Source organism: Colias croceus, chromosome Z (genome assembly GCF_905220415.1).
Source record: "Colias croceus chromosome Z, ilColCroc2.1".
NCBI classification, from domain to species: Eukaryota; Metazoa; Arthropoda; class Insecta; order Lepidoptera; family Pieridae; genus Colias; species Colias croceus.
Window position 1 is genome coordinate 11063676 of NC_059568.1, and position 21377 is coordinate 11085052.

General features: G+C 31.4%; 1 protein-coding gene across 1 annotated transcript in view; it reads left to right on the top strand.

The window, feature by feature from the left end:
- The window catches only part of LOC123705536 (probable cationic amino acid transporter), a 109750-nt gene that overhangs the window by 48967 nt on the left and 39406 nt on the right, over nucleotides 1-21377 (top strand). The window contains exon 2 of the mRNA XM_045654364.1: nucleotides 14478-14619. Coding sequence (XP_045510320.1) covers nucleotides 14478-14619 — 142 coding nt within the window. The remainder of the gene's footprint in view (nucleotides 1-14477; nucleotides 14620-21377) is intronic.

The following is a 21377-nucleotide window of genomic DNA, read 5'->3' on the forward strand; positions in this document are numbered from 1 at the left end:
GGCAGATTTGAAACCGTAAACAAATATTTACGAATTAGCTAACATTTTAACATAAAAATTCGAGATACATCCTTGCATATAAAAGACAGAGGAACATGAAACATTATTAAGAGCATTAAATATCTAATTATTATGTTAAGTAACTAATAAACATTGATTTTTTTCTTAGTAATAGTAATAAAAAAATAATTATTAATTTTCGAATGACACATTAGATGTAAAAGACATCTAAGTAAAATACTACAGAAATAGCTAATTATTAGAAGCGGTTGAAATTCTAGACACGACATTTTTTCTTATCTATATCCTATTTGCCAAAGTAAACCCCAAAATACGTCGAAAACTTGTAGAAAATAAACAGATACCTACATTATACGTCAAAAAACGTGGCTAATTAAAATTTGCGGCGGAAAAATAGTGCTTTGTACACTTGGTAGTTAGTTCTCGAGTTTTGACGTAAATTGCATGAACCTAAATAGGTTCAAATGAACAGGGAGCGACACTAATGAATTTATTTTAATTCTCGCTAAGCGGACTCTGTTTCTGATATTATAGAACATTTTTATGGTTGAGCCAATATTATTCTAATTATATTTACCTTAACTCTTGTATTATTATATTTTAAATCATTACATAATATAAAACAAAGACGCTTTCTGTCTCTATATCTCTCTAAAGGAGGGTTGTATACATATAGAGCCCATCGACGGTCGACATTCGACCTTCGCATTCTAACGACTCTTGCCTGCGGTCCACTGCACGTATCGCTATGATATATATGGTTTTCGTATTACAACACAGATTTATCGATTGCATGTGTCATCCAAAACTCGATATTGAGTTATGTCTGTAAATCTGTAAAGACAGTATAACGCTTTGACACGCACTTTACTATGGTTTGTTTAGGTACGTTAAACCAACAAGAATTTCATTAATTATTTAAGATTATTATAATATTATACGTTTACGTATTTAAATTAACGTTATGATGTTGAAAAGTATTTATTCACTCACTATAACTCATTGTGACCTATTTTAAACGGACCATAAACTACTGGAAGAATCGATATCAAAAACACCGTATAACTCAAAAGAGACCATTTACCGCTATTTTATCCAACGCAGTGAACAGCGTGTACCTAAACTACGTTAAATTGATTCTAATGTAGAACGGGGAAGCGAGAAATTTGAGGCTATAAGCTCGCAACTTCCGATGCATAATATTTGCTTCAGCAATTACTACACCTTGTAATTACTCTCTCATTTATTAGAGTCAGGGTATTATAGATTTAATCTCCCTTCTATAGCATGTGATGTCTCTGTTTACAGATTTAATGGTAATAATTATTGTGATAGGTTAAGTTTTGTGTTGTTTTATATTGAACAAAGGCTAGTTGGTTTAAACACGGAACATTATCGTTTCTGACCATGAAAGTTAAATGGTCCTACAATGCATTTTTTATCCATTGCTTAATGAAGAAAAGTCGACGTAAATTTACCTTGAAGAATTCAATTACATCAAAAAAACAAACGATTTTCTAAAATCACAAGAGCCGACTACATGAATATCACACATGTTAAAATGAATTCTAGCTAGTTATTAATAAAAGTACGGTATTTTTACTCATTTTGCATTTTCTGCTTGGTCTGAAGCCAACATAAAATCTTTCCTACAGTCTTGCATAGGTTACAAGCACCGCAGGCTACAGTCCGGGGAAATAATACGGATTATAGCAACGTCTGATTAGAGGATCAAATATTTTGCTGAGCAACAAAATTCAGTATGAAAGATGTGAGAAGAAAATGTGGTTATCATATTATATGAAATATATTTTGAGACTAAAAATAAACTGGACAAGAATATTTTTCAATATAGCTGTATATGTACACTGGGGAAAATTAAAATACAATAAGTGGATATATGTTAATTAGTGAGAAGTCCTTATAATCTTCTTTATTTATTTGTATAATTTAATACGAAAATCCCAATTCTTCTGCCTATTAATTTGTCTTTTAGAAGGTCACGTTATTCAATTGTGTCACATTTCGATCAGTATTTGCCAAGAAAAACTGATGTGGGTGTTTCCTAATCGGTAACATTAATCTTGAGGGTCATCTTAGGACATAAAGAATTATACAGCCTATGTCTAGGGACTAGAGAAATCATTTACAAGGCATTTAATTTCCCTTTAAAAAATACTCCTGTATATTTGTTTGTGTATGTGTTTTTATTTCTGATAACAAAGGAGATATAATATATTGTTAATTGCTTATGATTTTTTATATATTATTAATTTGTATAATGTCCATTCCATCCAATCACATTAAGAATTATTAAACTTCGCCTCTCTCCTCAAAGTCAGGCCAATTGCGTAATAGATTTTTTTCCTCACAATAATTAAACATAACAAAGTTCCTACGGAATTAAATAATCACCCAAAGTAACAACAGGATTTCATTTTTTCATCTTAAAAGCTAAGATTTAATGTTATAAAAATGAGAGTTTTTCTAAAAACAAGGTTATACTTCGTTTAGAAATTCTATACTTAATTGAAATCCATTAGTGTAATTCTATAATAATATTCCAGTTACATAAGGCATAACTAATGCTTCATTAAAGGTCTTGAAGAGCTAACACTTGTTTATGCAAAAATTAGTCAAACATATCTTATCATAAACTAGCTTACCGCCCACGGCTTCGCCCGCTTTGTCTAAAACCTAATAAATGATATACTAAAATATTCCTCTTGAATCACTCTATCTATTAAAAACCGCATCGAAATTCGTTGCGTAGTTTTAAAGATTTAAGCATACAAAGGGACATAGGGACAGAGAAAGCGACTTTGTTTTATTTATACTAGGTATATAGTGATAATCACATCTAGTATATTGAAGCAACACTAGAAATTATATTGTAACATTTTTTAAATATTATGAATTAAACTGGTATATACTTTAATTTTATACAGTAAGCAATAAGCATGTAAGAATCGCAGAATTGAATGAAAAGTATTCATATTTATATTCTTAGGGCTGATTTTTCAATCCTTGGTTAATTAATATATTCATCGAATAACGTATTAAACTACCATTTCAAAAATGTATTCTAATTGTCCGTATATGACAGTTTACAGGTGACATTTTAAAATGTTCGTGTAATACTTTATTGAACCAAGAATTGAAAAATCGGCCCTTAAGAAAATAATTTTTATTCCTGACTAATTTACATAAAGAGATAACCTATCTATCTTGATTTTAACGTTAAATTGGCTCCAAACAATATCCGAGGAATACAAAGTAAATCTAGAATAAACCGAACGGATATGAGGCCGGGTTTTATGTATATTAATGCTCAAGAGCTTCTTTACTTGGCTATTATTATATTTTTGAGCAATTTGAAAGATATTATAGGCTAACCTATAAAATATCGAAATTGCATCGAGTAATTAATGCATCTAAGGCGAGTGATTGATACCATTTGTTATAATTATAATTATTACTTAATACTACATCAATTTATACAAATAAACAAAAAAAATCCTGTAATCTTTATAAAGCGTCTAATTAAGTACGTCGGATCAAATTGTAAATATTTATTAAAGCTCGGGTAATTAAACGCCAAATAATATGAGGATAAAATAATATAAATCATTCAAAGTAACAAATTACTTGCCTTTGTCCAGTTTATACGTTGAAGCTCTACTGTTTTGTTGATGAGGATAAACATCCTTTGTGAGGCAAAATAGACTGGAATTTTGGACAGGATTTAGAGGTAACATATACAAAGTATAAAGTACTGAGTCGTTTTTGTTGTATCGAAAGCTATGGGTTAGCGGAAATTGAACGGCTAGCCCTAATATAATTTTAACCTCAGTTTACCAATCTTTTGGTATGTTTTATGAAATTCAAGCCTTTACGCTATTTTTAACTATTCTTCTACTATTATATAGTCAAAAAGAGAATGCTACTCTATATAGTTAAAAATATTGTAGCCTTTTTTACAGCAGTGTTATCTGTACTAGCAAAGTGCACTATCCCTCTATGCATTTTCTCGTACACTTCGGGGGGCTATTGCACTTTTGAGTTTGAGCTTTGACACAGCATTTTTAGACAGCACTACGGTATTTTTAGGCAATACTACGAACCATCCAGCACCGCTTTATGTTAGTAGGATAACTAGATTTTAGAATTATTGATCTAAAATGCATAGTCACTGTCTGTTTTTTCTCGGAGTCTTCCCTAAAGCGAAAAAAGATTAGCAAGGCCTTAATTATATAAAATTTTATGTTCCTTCAAGGAAATATAAGAGATATTATTCATAGGGTGTTAAAAGCTCCACAGCCGGTGAAAATTTACAAATGCGATTAATTATTGAATAGGAATATTTGTATGAAAAAATGAATGAATGAAAAATTTGTAGTTATATTATGTCGTATTTCAAAGACTTATTAGCTCCCATATAGGTAAAAGACATTTAAGCAATAATATAATTAGTCAGTACACAATGTGGTTGCAACAAGCACTAACACTTACATCCATTTAATTTATATTAGCGAGTGTTTATCTAACGTTTATTCAAGTACGTAAGAGATACAACCCTTGTTGTGTAAATCGATGACTGAGACAAACAGAACTTTGGCTACAGTCATATTGTACAGCGTGATACAATCGGGGTGAATGACATCAACAGTATTAGATAGCCTTTGTATTTGAATATACTCGTACAAGCTGTTGGATTAAGCCAATATAAGCCTATATTTAATATTAATGCCCAACAAGTTGCTTAGTGACGTTGCTATTTTTGTCATCGTTAAATATTCGATAGTTAATGAATCTATATTAGTGATTTAATATTTAATCTATGAATTGACACTCAAACATGAGTATTATTTACTCCAATAAAACAATGTACATAATATTATACACTTGCAATTTTCACTACATTACTTAATATGAAAATCGAAACAGTAAATCTAGGAAAATCCTCTACTATAAAACACAAACTTTCGTCGTTCTACGGATTAAGTTTTAAAAATTTAAAATTACCTCGTATTTATACTAAATTTAATTTAAGTTTAATTTAAAAAAGCGTGATATATCATCTCATTCTTCTATAAAGAGAATCCAGTGTCCGCTCATGGGTGTGTATCTTATCCGTTTCACTGATCGATTTTCTTTGCTGGAACGTATCTGATCCACTTTTATACTGGATTTAAGGTATTTTTTTTGCTACCTTTACCAAACCTTCTGTTGAAGCTTATTTTGCAATATTTACTGAACTATCATATTAAACTTATTCACCATTAAACATTGGAAGCAATGGTGGCTAGAATCTGTAACTTAAATCGAAAGTTTCGACTTTCAAGATGAACGTGCAAAATCTAAATTGATTTATCTGCACATTTTCAACGTTGCACAATCGATGCAGAAGTCTTATGGAAACCAGAACCAATTTCAAGAAGTAAAAAGTTCGATGACGTGTCCGGTGTCACATATATATTGCACTTACTTATATAACCCGCACTTGGCGAATTGCATTATGACCGAAGTGATAAAACCCTTTGATAATGATTATTTTATTAATTAAATTTAGAACAATATACCTAAGTCCCTTTTACAAACTGGATCATATAACCCGTATTGCAAAAATAGCTCTGAATTAATACGTTGATTTATATAAACGCACTAACATACTCGGGCAGGTTTCAGTTTACTGGTAATATTTAATGACTTTTCTTTTTACTATAGAGCCAAAGTGGAGCGAGGGTGCTAACTTGTTAGCAGGGTGTATTTACATAAATTTGCTTGTCATAGACGCGTTGGTTTATGGACTATATCGTATTTGCATAATATTTTAAAAGACGTACATTCATTCTATTCGCTGCATATTTTTACATGACATATTATTATGAAGATTTTGCACATTTACAATGATCATAATATTATACAGTATTAACATTTTAACTAACATAACTAACTTTATTAAGACCCACAAGTCATTAATTTTTAATAGTTTAAATGTAATAAAAATAGACCTTCATATAATTCACAAAAAAAAAGAAATAGAAACAAGACTGTAATCCAAATCATCCTCATATACCGTCTTGATGGGCCGTCTTTTTCACATTAAATCGTATCGACATTATACTTGAAATAATTGGATAATATTGGTAGACTGGGTCTTCATTTGTTACATAATACACGAAGTTTTGACGATATCTGTTCGTCGAGTTATTAACTATAACTAGATGGGACAGAGTAAGTTGCTCCTACATTGATTGGTCCACGATTAATCTCACACTTCATAGATTCCATCAAGGTAGCTACGCTCCTGGTTAATGGTCTTTATATTAGATCATCTATATCCCTGTGTCCGTCAGTTTAGTGACCATGCCGGCTCTTTACCGGTTCCATTTGCTTCACACCAAATGCTAATAGCCAATTTGCGTAAGCTATCCAAACATAGCTATTTAATAGTTAACGAAAGTGATTACAGCGCTGGATAAAGGTATAATATCTATACAATATGGAGGACAAAAATTACTCATATACTTGTCAGGTTTTATTCAACAAACGTCATAATATTGTAATTACATCTATAATTTGTACTACATTCTTGGAAATAAATATAATTTGAATTTGAATTTGTCAGTAAGAATTCTTTGCACAGAATTTATTATTGTTGAATATTATGTGAAGAATAAATAATATGCCAATTGTATAAAAAGCCCGGTCAAATAAACTATCAACCGACCGGCGACTTCTCGGTTGACAGTAAATTCTGTTCTACCTCGACATTCAATAAAAATATTCCATAACGCTTGAAAAAGTGTATTGGAAAGATTCATGTTTTTATTCAATTGCAATATAAAAAACACCGCTACGTTAAGTAAATGCTAGAATGTATTTCTTCCTAGTCTGTATTTCTACTAGTTTTCTAAGACATTGCTCGCTGTGTTGGAATAAAAAGCATTCCTTGTTACATGATAAGAAATTATTTTTCTATATTCAACTGTTCAGCCGTATGTATTCGATAAAATTACTGGTAAAACGTTATAATATTATGCTCGTGTAAGCTTTAGTGTTTTTGAAATATCGTAGAGATGAATATTGAATAAGTTTAAAAATAATTTGCTATAGCGTGATTATGAATAAATTTAATATAATAAAGCTATTAGATTATTTCTGTTATTTTTTAAAATATCGATAAGAAGATTTATTAATATAAGCAGTACAAAAATGTATATTAATAGCAAGATAGCAAATACTGCTATTCTTACTTTACATATTATCAGCCTAAGAATACATTTTCATAAATGAATTTAGCGCTCTGATTTCTGTAAATGTATAATTGTATAGAGATATAAATTTTAGCAGTTTGAGTTAAGTATTATGTAGTATAGATTTTACATAATTCATAAAGTCTATCAAAACTAATCAGCCGTAAGATACAACTCAAATGTTATAAGCTAATTTACTGCTTAACTTATCTTGTATGTAAGGCATGTTCCGTGAACATGTCCAAGTTAACTGTAAGTTATAACTTAATGTGCATTCCATGGAATGTGGCGCATTAGTTGCGTTTATATTCAGAAATTTAATTCTTATATGTAAAAGTATAGATGTAAGTTAGTTATTTTTATAAAACACTAGCTTTCCGCCCGCAGCTTCGCCCGCGTTTTGAATGAAAAACCCGCGTAGTTTCCGTTCCCGTGGGTTTCCGGGATGAAACCTATCCTATGTGTTAATCCAAGTTACCCTCTATATGTGTGCTAAAATATCATTGTAATTGGTTCAGTAGTATATAAATATATATTGTTGTAATAGCTACATAATTCGATATACAGTTTTACCAGACCAATCTATCTCATATATTTCTTTTCTTGGAGTTATATTTCAAACATTTCTTTTTTACCTTTCAGAAAATTTTCACACCATTAGTTATATTTCTATAATAATACAAACCTATAAGCTAACTAATCAATAATCATAATCATAAAAGGAGTCGATAATTAATAAAGGAATGTGTCCATTAAAGCTCTTCCATTTCTATTACGAAATGGTGAAGAAAATAAAACGAACTTAGCAGAGGTGCGTTCGTTAAAATCTATGTATTTTTAGTTTTAGAAAATAAAATCTAATAAATTGCTTTTTATTTCAACAACATAATATATCAATTCTTATGACACTATTTCAATTTCTCACAAAATAATTTTATCAACTGCGTAATAATCTGTGGTAATAATCATACACTCTTTTAAACATGGAAAGCTTTTGTTTTTAACAATTCATTGAATTCTATCTTTAAAAAGGTTATAAAAAGGTTTGTTTTTTTTTTGGTACTATAATGCATATATTTTATTATTTAATAAAAGTCCAAACAGAAAATTCGCTGCACAAAACAAACTTAAGGAAAACTGGCAAATATTTGGTTGTCCATGTCGCAGGTTGTATCTACCAGATGCTCCTTAGTTATTGATTCTTTGTATACGCTGTTTCTTTTGCTGTAGCCTGCATTAATTATTTTAATTTAATAGTTTTTTTTAGTTGCATTGTAAATATTTTCTTTGTAATTATTGGTAAAATTTATAATTTACGGAATTAATTTTGTAGGTATTCTTACAGAAAAATCAATTAATGTACTAAATTAAATAGGTATACAAAATAGATAATAATTTTACGGTTTTAATACTTTCAGGTTATAGTCCGTCTATAAAACTCAAAGAATTAATTTACAATGAATATTGTAATTAAGATTTTTTTTAACCATATACCGTAATACGTGTCCTGATACAAACAACACGATTATTTGGAGCGCTAAGAGAAGGTACGTAGATAATAAATTAAAAAAGGTGCTGTTACCTACTCTTGTTACCGTAACTCGGAATGGTTTCAAAAATGTATTTTCACTAATTGAAAGCGGGATATTCGATTACACAAGTCTATTTTTGTACTTTAAATATGACAAGTACGAAACTCAAAGACAGACTGTATAGTGTATACCTAGTTATAGAATATTTTTTATATACAACTTTGAGCAAACACAAATTTCAAGAATATGTCCTTTCCTTCACGTCGGATTCAATAATGTGACTACACGTAACATCATTTACATTAGTTAAACATGAATTATTTAGAAGCTCGTTTTTGCCGTTAAACCCATAGTAAACAAGCGTGTGCCCTTAATCATTGAAGCGTAATAATGTCATCCGGTAAATGAATATCAATTAGAATTATCGATGTTATAATTATTACGTGGATGCGTGACCTACATGTAGTATTAATGTTATTACACTGCTTTGTTGCCAACACTAATAGTATATTCCGGTATAATGCGATAGTGCCAAGTGAATCGACATTGAATTATCTAGTTTGTATTGTCATTATAAAATGGCAAAGTAAGCAAACGGACACGTCATTAGGTATCGAGCCTGACCCTCACGTCACCTATACCTCCATAACGATGAAAAGCTATTTATGGGTAGTGTCCATACATACCGATGTGCAAATAGAATAATAAATGTCAGAATAATGTTAATCGAAAAGGCCCTCCGCTCTATTCGTTAATGCGAAAGCGTCACTTCATAGGGAATTAAAAGAATTAATATTGATTCGGAACACTGGTGAGACAATAGATGTTTGAAGCAAATGAAATATATCCGCTCCAAGCCCTACTTGAGAAACGAGCAGTTGGAACCTAAAACAACAAACGACTTCATTCGACGGGCGTGTCAGCAAGCAACGACAAGGCTATTTTAGTGCATTGTCGTGGACATACGACATGGGCGTCAGTGTGGCTAAGAGTGACCGCATTTACTTTTATTCACAATAAAATTAATCCTAAACAATTAAAATTAACGATTTCTCAACTATATTGCGACACCTCAATTCCGTCTCGTCAATCGAGAAACTTATAATTCTTGCCACTATACTGTTCAAAATGTTATGAATAAATACAGATTTAGTATATTTCCCAGTAATGGAAATTGACAGAGCTGACCATTAAAATGGTTATAATAGGATTTGGCGACATTTGCCCCGATTTTGCAAAAACAACCCTCTCAACGTTTGTTAAATATTAAAATTTCAAATGATATTTTGTTCCAACTATAGATTTGTACAGTATTTGCATATTTTTATTCTGCATTTGATAAAATTCAAATATTACCATATACTATGTACTCTTAAAAGCTTAATGAAGGAATGGAAATAAAAAAAGAAATAAGAGAAAAAAGATATCGCAATACTAAAGTACCTAGGCACCTACTTGAAATGAATTAAACTAGGATCGATTATAAATATAGTCAGATAACATCATAGTAAAATTACATTTCATTTATTTTACGGAAGTAAAATTTCTGGTCATAGGATATATTTACAAAAAGGTTCTGAATAAACATACGAATGGATAACGAGAAAGCTTCTGAAGTTCGGATTGGAGTAGTTTTCCAGATAAGTCTAATTCGTTTAGTCTCAAACCGTTATTTTCCGTCTACCTCTACGTATCCTGCACAATGCACACCTGACCTTTGCGTCAATTCTTCTTAATGTCACCCAACTTCGACTAATTGGTGCCGGTGCGAGTGGGATTTGTTTTCCACGTATATTTTATCTAAAAGCTTTTTCACACCCCGTCAGCCCTCTTAGTCTAGTCCTCTTAGGCTAATAGTCTTTGTCCATTATATAGGATAATAGAGAGAGATACGACGGCTACAATTTTATGTATACAAAGCTAACTAACGCTTTCATGGAATGAGAATCGTATTGGCTCGCATCAAGTCGATATGTGCAAATTGTCAAAGCACTAAACTTCCATTGAAGATCATTCGGATGAAAGCTATCATCGCTTATGGCTACCTTGTAACATGAATAGAGAATTGAAGGGATTATCAGACTAATAGCACTTTCCAACGTGGGAGGTAAAATAGAGACAAAAGTATATTATTGAGGATGAACGCAGCGATATAAAAATGTATCGCCGGATAAAGCTCTTTGCTATCGATGGTTTTCATTTTAATATTAATAAAAAGAAAATAACTTATCTTTTCCACAAATCAATTACGGAACAAAAGAATGAGCAGGTATTTGAAGGATTTTTTTTTATAACTGCCTCATGTAGTAGTAGTAGATTTGAAATCTTAGACATTCTAAATTATTCAATTATTAGCGAGAGGAGGTACGTTGTTAGTGAATAAAAATATTCTTTTTGTTTTTATTCAAGAAATTGTGGGAACATTAGATTGAGAGAATAATGTGGTATTCAAACGGGTTTAGTTTTCTACATTTATCGGTTCAGTGGATATATTATTGCCTTATCTGTTTTGTTCTTTATTGAAACGAGTTGATTTATTTATCTACGCTTTCTGCGTTTTAAAAGTAATTGATACGTAATTTGTTAGACCGTGGGTGTAAAGTTTGTACCCACATCATTCTATTATTTTAAAACAAGCATTACGTGCTAGATGATATTATATCATTTTAAACAAATATAAGAAGATTGGTATTAAAAAGATTCTCTTATAAGAAAATACATAGAAAGCAAATATACATAGCAATATGTATATTGCCACATGTGTACAGGTGAGATCTCAATCATCTTAGCGGATATTACATACACTCCAACTTGACCTATAGCTTCTGAGCCATCACGTTAATTATTGAACTACATATAAAGTGATGGACAAGTTAATTAAAACTTATCGGTGTCCAACATCCAGCATTAAAATTGTATTTCAAGTGAAAATCAACGAAATTTAAATAGTGTTTTGCGCGCTAACACGCGAAATCGGATGTGCGAATATAATACCGGTGGTCGCGTACTGAAAGTATTTTGCATTTAAGTGTTTAATAAAGTATAATATACCTAAGTATACCAAGTTCATGTTTGCCAGGTAATTTGTTGTTAATATGAGTAAATAAATAAACAATCAATATATATACTTTACCTACTTTACCTTATCTACTATATACCTTCGATGTCGCGGTCAAACGCATAAAACACTATGTAGAACAAAAACCTAAGCACTGCGCCGCATGTATCTATGCATATGAAACGATAATTTCTATAATCGAATAAAACAAATTGAACCATATTAATTAATATTATAAACGTCACTCAGATGCAAATGAATTGCTACAATAAACGCTAATGGTTCACAAAAGTAAATTATATTGACGAGTACGAAAATAAATATTTGTTAATTTATCAATAAGTTTAACAAATTCAATTCGTGTTTAATTTATTTAATGGATATTTCTATTTCAATATTGGTATTAAAGTAATTACAAGAATTACCTATATTAACGATATCGAAGTTTTACGCCACAGCCACTTTGATAAATACTTTTCTACATTAAACAGGTTTCTTTTAAATATAAACTCGCTTGCGACACTTTTAATTTTTGTATCACATTTATAAGACTTCTAAAAGTTTCAGACCTCCTGAAAGTTACAGTTCATAAAAAAGAATTTCACTTTACACTGACTGGTCGCATAAACATCGCTGAATAGAATCCATACTAATATTATAAATGCGAAAGTAACTCTGTCTGTCTGTCTGTTACTCAATCGCGCCTAAACTACTGAACCAATTTGTATGAAATTTGATATGGAGATATTTTGATACCCGAGAAAGGACGTAGGCTACCTTTTATTGCGAAATATGTAACACGGGCGAAGCCGGGGCGGACCTCTAGTAGTATATAAAAATAACTATTATTTTCAGCACATAGTATATAATATGTGAAAGTAAGAGATGATTCTGTTTTTCGGTATTCGATATCTTCAATTTGCAGACTCTAAACTCTAAAGGATGGACATATAGGTAAAAGTAATGTTAATATATGGGCGACTTGTTATAGATTCTGAGTTCACCGCTCCATATTACGATAATTACGATGATACATTGATATGACTTCTTTATCCAAAGCTTTATCTTACGTGTTTAAGTCTCATTATCTTCTAAACCCTTATTTGGCAGTAAAATTACTACTCCGGTTTATGAAATACGTTAAATTGGTAATAAGGTAAAAACTGCTTATTTTTCAGCGTTTCGTTCCAGAATCCAAATCATCAGAATTAGATTTATTAATGCAGTAAGACTAGTTAAACAATAGACAATAGTTTAGAATTCCTTTAACCGAAGAAATTAAATGATTTTGGGGATTATCTATTTTTTATATAATTTTTATTTTGTGATTTGTCCTTTAGACGACAGGGGTTAATCAATACCCGCGGCCCCATCATTAAAGCAGCTCGACGGAACACAGTGGGGTTTTAGTCGGTAAGAATCCGACATAACCCACGGCTCCTTCCCCGGGGGCCGTGGGTATCTTTGGAAGATTTCCCCACTATAAAAAAAAAAAGGGGTGGATGCTTTTACATCAACTTCATAAATCGATTTTCTTCACGAGTAATTACTGGGCTTTGTCCTTCTAGATTGTTTTTTTTTATAGGTAAATTATAACCTACGTTGCTGTTGGAAAATTATTACGACACGGTAATTTTATATCATTATAAAACTGCTATTTATTCAGCTCTTTGTTTTCTACATGAAGGTATAAATTATAAACAATAATAATCAAACAAATCAAGGGCTTCTGTGACAATTACAAACAAATTATATGATGTCATACATACGAGAACACGTGGAAATGATACTAGGTATCAAGGAATAAGATAAGAAAGTTTATTTAAGAACAAAAAGACGCAGGATACTAATTGTTAAAATTACAAGTTGTCTTGAACAATACATAGTAGATATAAAATCGATCGAGAGAAACAATTGCAATAACAAATAACTTTCATGGAGCTGAGTGATATTTGTTAGTAACTCCTCTTATCTTCAACAGCCATTGAGTTTGAGTTCATATTTGTGTGACTTGACTAAAACTTGACTTAACTAAAAACTGCTCGATCGATTTTAAGACAAGCGCTGCTATTAAGAAACATCTTTACCCAATAACATAGATGCTTTTATTTTAATGTAGTGAATTATAAATACGGTAGGTTTTTAGGTACGTCTTATTCACTTGTATGTTTTCAAGTTATGTCTATGTTCAAATCGTCATGACATGTATATTTGTATGTAAACGATCGAATCTTACGTGTAAGACTCGATTTTGACCCATTTTAATCTAACAGGTTTAACTTCGACTTCGCAGTTCGCACACTTATCAATTATCGGTGATTATAAAATAATTTAATGGGTTCCTAATAAAGCGTGTTTTTTAAACTAAATTTATTATCTGGTAACTAAAAATATAGACTATAGTATGGTCTTCTTAATTTCACGAGTTTATATTAATTATGACTTTTAACAAGGTGTAAGTTTTCTTATCTCTTGCCAACCTGAGTGAAGCTATATTACTAAATATAGTAAATTACTCGATCGAATAATGCATAATGCCCGTGTCCCTGCAGTGGGAACTCATGGGCTAATGATGATTATGATGATATAGTATGATTTTCTTTACAGCGCATTACACCGCCTGAGGGCGGTGGACTGGGTCACCGTCCGCCGTGATGGACACAACATCTTCACTAAGCTGATCCGGACTCGCAACCCGAAGGACATCGAGGGTCAGGAGCTGCCGGGGCCGGGGAAGCAGCGACTTTCGGTGAGTTTATGTTTATTTATATATCGATATAGGTCGTGCATCTTTCCTTATGATTATTACTAGCGGTCCGCCCCGGCTTCGCCCGTGGTACATATTTCGCAATAAAAAGTAGCCTATGTCCTTTCTCGGGTATCAAAATATCTCTATACCAAATTTCATGCAAATTGGTTCAGTAGTTTAGGCGTGATTGAGTAACAGACAGACAGACAGACAGAGTTACTTTCGCATCTATACATATAATAAATCTGTAGAAGGGTCAATTCTGTACATTGAAAATATTGAAAAAATAAATACCAGGGGGTGTTACTGGATCGATACCAAACCCAAATATGTGATTTAAAAAAATTTTGTCTGTCTGTCTGTCTGTCTGTCTGTCTGTATGTGAAGGCATCACGTGAAAACTAGCGGTTCGATTTCGATGAAACTTGGTATAATTATACCTTATTATCCTGGGCGTAAAATAGGATACTTTTTATCCTGGAAAAATACGTAGAAAAAAATTAATCTTAATTTTTCAGTTTTATCCATAGACGTTGTTCCGGAGAACCGCGAACACACGTTGCGTATTATTATAGACCTAACCGTATTTGGGAATTGGGTCCAATAGAATATAGATATTTATAAGATGTTATTGTCAGAGGTCTCAAAATGGAGAAATAAACCATCCACGCGAAGACCGACATCCGCGCGGACGGAGTCGCGGGCGGAAGCTAGTTTATAATATTAGTATGGATTGCATTCGGGTTTATATCCCTTTCAAAAGCTTGAAATACTTTCTATGTTATGACTTATGAACTTAATAGTGTGCGTTTTATGATGTATGTTTAACCAACGGAACGAATTATAGATATATATTATGGATTTATGCACTTGGATATTATTACATCTTTAATATAATATATAAATCTCGTGTCACAATGTTTGTCCTCAATGGACTCCTAAACCACTTAACCGTTTATAATAAAATTCGCACACCATGTGCAGTCCGATCCAACTTGAGAGATAGGATAGTTTTTATGAAAAAAAAACATAAACATGTAGGTACCACGGGCGAAGTCGGGGCGAACCGCTAGTATTATTATAGATTTAAATATATCTTTCAAAACAAGGCTATCAAGATTTTACGTATTTTCTGCACTTAACTACATTAATAGAAAAAAAATCTGGTAGAAAATGATACATCGATAAGTTACAAATACCTTTATAGAAACAATTTGCCCATGATTCTATTACCGCAGTACTCCGATGCGATGGATAATAAATTCGAAGTAAAACTATTATGTTGCGAAGTTCTCATAAAGTGTATTAGCGAGTAGCGACCACGTGCACCGTAAAAATTAGGAATTGTATAACTATATCGTTACTAGACTATCGAGCATAAATTTATATATATTTAGCTAATATTTATTTAAAAGAAGACGTATTTATATCAATGAAAATAACCGTAGAAATGGCAATGAAAAAGAAACATGGTTGTTTCTTTTCAACAACGCTCAGTAAAGTCCGTAGTTGAACTACGTTTATTGAACTTGAAAAACATGAAAACGTAAAAGTTTTACAAAAAGCTCACCAAACGCTAACAGTTAAAAAAATACGTTACCTGCAGTTACGAACAGTTAAAATATACCTGTGATCCATAAAGTTTTAAAAACTGTACCAGACTGCCGAGTCCTCTCCAATTATAACAGATAATCTCTCCTTTCTGTCAATGAGAGTTCTACAACAATTAAAATGTAAAGTTATACAATATAATAATATTATGTAGTATGATAATATTATCTAAGATTTCTAATCATTCCTAGTACTAATAGCAAGGCTTGTTAGCCAAGTGAAGGTTGTCTACAGCGAATTTGATTAGAAGGATATTATTAGATATATAAGATCTATTGGGTGATTGTCCCAATCACAATGCCCGTGTAAGTGAATTTCAAGCGCGCTATTATCATTCTAATGCCTCCGAATTGCACTCACTGAAAATTCGTTCTAGTAATAACGGCGCATTAAGCTGTGTAATTGGGACATGGTTCACATATTATTTATGCATGTGGCAGCACGTATGCGAAAGCTGATAGACAAATAGTACGCGATTACCGGATTGTCCTGCTAGTATTAAGCCGTTGAGTGTAGCGGAATGTAGCTATCCAAATGTTGAAAGATTCAGTCCATACAAATGCGGTCGTTAAGGAAAATACGTTTAAACACTCGAAAGGTCATTTACATAATAGTTTCTTTGTTCTGTTTGTGTTAAGCGAGCTCTAAATTCCTACAATTAAATGAAGATAAGGTGCTGAATTCAGTTTCTTAGAATATTTAATCGATATTGTGAATGTTAAAATATTTATAAGTTACCTGTATAATATCTTAATGTCAAGACAAGATAACAAAGTTTAGTGTATGTGATATCATCCAAGCATGAAATACTTCAAATTTGATGTGCCACTTACTTTAAATTACCCCTTTCATGTCTTTAAAGTTTAATAACTTTAAAGAGTTAGTAGAAAGTAAGATGCTTTCCTTGCGCGTTCAAAGGCGCCTCTAACCGGATAACATAAACAGAACTATTCATACTATACAGGATGTTCCGTAATGAGTTAAGCGTTTGAGATATCATACCTGCGGTTGACCTTACTGAAGAAGCATTTATAATGTTGAAGATAACTAAACTATCTTCTTTTTTATTGTGATTCAATAAGATATTTCGAATAAGGATTGTATTATGTGGTTTTATTAAAATATGATTATAAAGAGAATTAATTTTGTTAACATCTTCAAAAAGAAGGAGACTTAAAAGGAGACAATTCGTCTGTATTTTTGTTTGGCTTGGTTATCTCCCAACTTTTGACTGGGTGAACGGATTTTGATTTTGATTTTTTTTTATGGGCTAGTTCCTGTCAAATGGTCCCATTTAAATTTTGTTTAGTTCTGACAATTTGAACGCGGTTTTTTTAGTTTTTTGTTAAAAAACTAGTTGATCACTCAATTATATATAAAAAAGAACTTCCTGTATAGTGAAGCATACATGTTATTTAGTTTTAATATTGTAAGTCCGACAATTCCTGGATCCTGGATAGGCACGTGCAGCAATTGTAAACCTTTTACAGCCACAGAATATACATTTTAATAGGCACATTCATTTATACTAATATTATAAAGCTCTAGAGTTTGTTTGTTTGAACGCGCTAATCTCGGGAACTACTGGTCCGATTTAAAAATTCTTTCGGTGTTAGAAAGCTCATAATTATCGAGGAAGCGGAGCCACGGGGGTGAAACCGCGGGGAGCAGCTAGTAATATATATACATAATACAGTATGTAGATTTTTATTTCCGATACACAAACACTTAAGAGCTTTGCAGCGTTAGTATTGTTCTTTCGAATGTTAAAATATATAAATTGGTTTACATTTTCTCTACAATTGTACTGTAAAAACATTTTAACGTAGTGAATTATAAATACGGTAGCTTTTTTTGGGCATGTTTTATTCAATTACCTATCTAAGATTGTAAAGAAGAAAATTGTGTTTAGCTTTTGTCACTATTATTATATTATATATATTATTATCTAAGAAGTCTCTTCTACATCTTAGCTTTCTTTAAAACGTGTATAAAAACTGTGTTCCTTTATAAAGTCATAAAATAAACGCTTTAAAGTTAAAGTCTTGAAGTGGCGGTTTAAATACTTGTAAACTTGTTATGAACCATATCAAAGAAAAGCCTTTATAGTGATATACTGTACTTATTTACGTAGAAAACTCTTGGTGTAAAAATATTTTCTTTTTAAAGAACATGCAGTGGCGACATTCTTCTCTGTTTGAAACGTTTTCGCACCTAATTAGGAAAATACGTTTGTTTTTAAGCAAAAGCCATTAAAATATATGATCATGGGAAAATATTTTATTAAAAACTCACATGCAATCGTCAACTGCAGCTACATTTAATCAAATGCGCATAGTTTTAATTAAACCAGAGATTTATTTAGTAAGTAATTTCATCTGTGTTAAAATGCGTTCACGAGTAAAATAACGTAATATGGAAAATGTCATGAACTTAATAGCTATGCCAAGAAGCCTCCACTTATCTGTCACTCGCATCCGCATTGCCTTTACCGAAAGTGAGCTTTGGAAATGAAATATCAGAACTGAATTGTTCTTATTGATTAGGTTATAACAATCTTGATTTCCTTTGAATAACGGTTTGAAGGTCGTCTCCGAATTGATTACTTACGTTTGAAAAACAATATGTTTAGTTATCTGACATTGGCAAAACAGAGTGGGATACGTTTTTTATAGAATTCCTCGTAGGAGTTTCATTATTTTCAGATGAAATCTTATAGAACAACCCACATTCGTTATCATCACTACATAGTATAAAACAAAGTCGCTTTCTCTGTCCCTATATCCCTCTGTATGCTTAAATCTTTAAAACTACGCAACGGATTTTGATGCGGTTTTTTTTAATAGATAGAGTGATTCAAGAGGAAGGTTTTAGTATATAATTTATAAGGTTTTAGACAAAGTGGGCGAAGCCGCGGGTGGTAAGCTAGTAGATAATATACCAAAATTATTATTTTTTTGTAAAAGTGATTCATCGAGAAATATTTTTAAATAATTACTTTACGTTTGGTCCATTTATGTACACAAAAATGGTTTCTAGCTAATTTGTCAAATCTATTTTCGGCAAATTTGTGGTACCTACTTATTAATTAATTTCTGATTTTCCGTAGAAAAGCATAACAAATTAAATTTACGTAATATCTATTTCTGGAATTCATTGCTCGTGTAAAATATCACGAAAATAACTAAAATCGACGTCGTTTTCACACTTAAAATGATAACCCATTTATTATAATTTCCTATTAAATTTACTCCCAGCGAAACTAAATTATATGTGAAATGTAAATTATTAATTTCCTTGAATTATAAATACAGAATACAATTTTATAGAGGTCTGTGCTTTAAGGTTTATAATAATTTTGTAGTTTATTTGATCTTATATTATAGTTAGGCATAAACCCCAAACACGCAGATGGCGTAGTGATTTAATGACTTTCGCAGACAGATGGTTTAGGTTCTATCTCTACAGTTAGGAAAATATTTTGGCAATTGTGTTTTTCTTACTTTTGGTATTTATTTATAATAGGTACTAATATTTCTTTTTCACTAATTTTCGTAGAAGTAGGAGCTTTGTGAGCTTAGGAACGCATTTTTATTTCATGGGTATATTAATTTGTAACATGTGTGGTGATAGTGTTTTTACATCGTTCTATATGTGTACTAAGGATAAACAATACCTTAAATAATTGTATTTAAAAAAATAACTCTAAGCATATTTTATCAACTAATGTATATGGTTACTATACAATTTTTCGATTTCGATGCATAACATGATAAAAACACATTTATCTCTAGAAAGTTAACTGATTAAGGAAAAAGCTGGCTTTTGTTCTGCCTTCTGCAAATTCTTTTCATTTTTAATCCACGTTGCTTCAGGCTGACGTGTTCTGTTAACAGGAACATTAACCGTATGTAAATCATATGGATATTTCCTGTACATTGTACCTAGGTATGAGTCGTAATTTTTCGAAAAGAAATTGATGATCGAGTGTTGATAAAACTATCTTAAAATGAAATAAATACTTAAAAAATGTTTTTCATAAAACATTTTATTAAATCATATTTTAAGTGACGTTGTTCGAATATAATTTTTTCTGCATAGCAATTTTCTCTGTAATAGGACGTGATAATAATATAGGCGTGGATAGGAGAGTTCGAGGAATAAATAATTTATATGAATATGTATTATAATTTTTTATTCTATGAATTTTTAACGCTTGACTATTGTATTTTAAACTATTAAGTACATGTATTTAATACATTTTCTTGTAGGTAAATCGTATTTAAAAATATTTTTACATTCTGAAATACGAATACTTATCAACGTTTTAATAACTGTCAAAATGTATTATATCTGACTGGATAAAATGCTCCTCTCATTTAACCCTTAGTATTCTATTCACAAAGAGGAAAAGTCTTCCTTATATTTCAATTAACCCAAAATAGATCGGTACTTCATAATATGTGACTATGTATACAGGGTGTCCCACTATAATAATTAGTATACCAAGCGCGAAGGGACTTGTAGTTTTGCATACACTGATCACCTAAAAAATACTTAAACAACAAAATTAAGTACGTCAAAAATTTTTTGCTAAATTTTTCCTTAAAATCCATGTTTTCTTCTCTAGCTCCGCGCAACAGGCATATCGCTAATGTGAGCATTTTGTCCATGAAAGCATAATCTTCAACGATATCTCAAGTGCCAGGTGGCAAAGTTGGGCGGGCTGCTTGTCACTTGTCAGTGGTGTACACATAGAGTTTTAAGAATTCATCTATTTGAAAAAAAAGCGTCTGGAATTTTATAAGTATTTTTTACGTACTCAGCGTATGTAAAACTATAACCTCCTTTGAGCTTAGTACACTAACGGTGGAACAGCCTGTATATAGGGTCGTATGGATGCGCTTCAAGGCCTGTTGAATAGTACAGTCATGTCGGTTAAATTACGCATGAAATCTGCTGGTCGGGACTCCGGGGTGAAGGTTACGCCTGTGCTACTAACCACATTAACCGCAAGCATTCTATTGTCTAGCTATAGTCTGGATAAATATAAATGAATATTTGTGATGTTCAGATCATTTAAGGTTGACAAAGTGTAGATACAAACGGTTCGTTTAAATCTTTATATGTTGATAGAGCCAATAAAA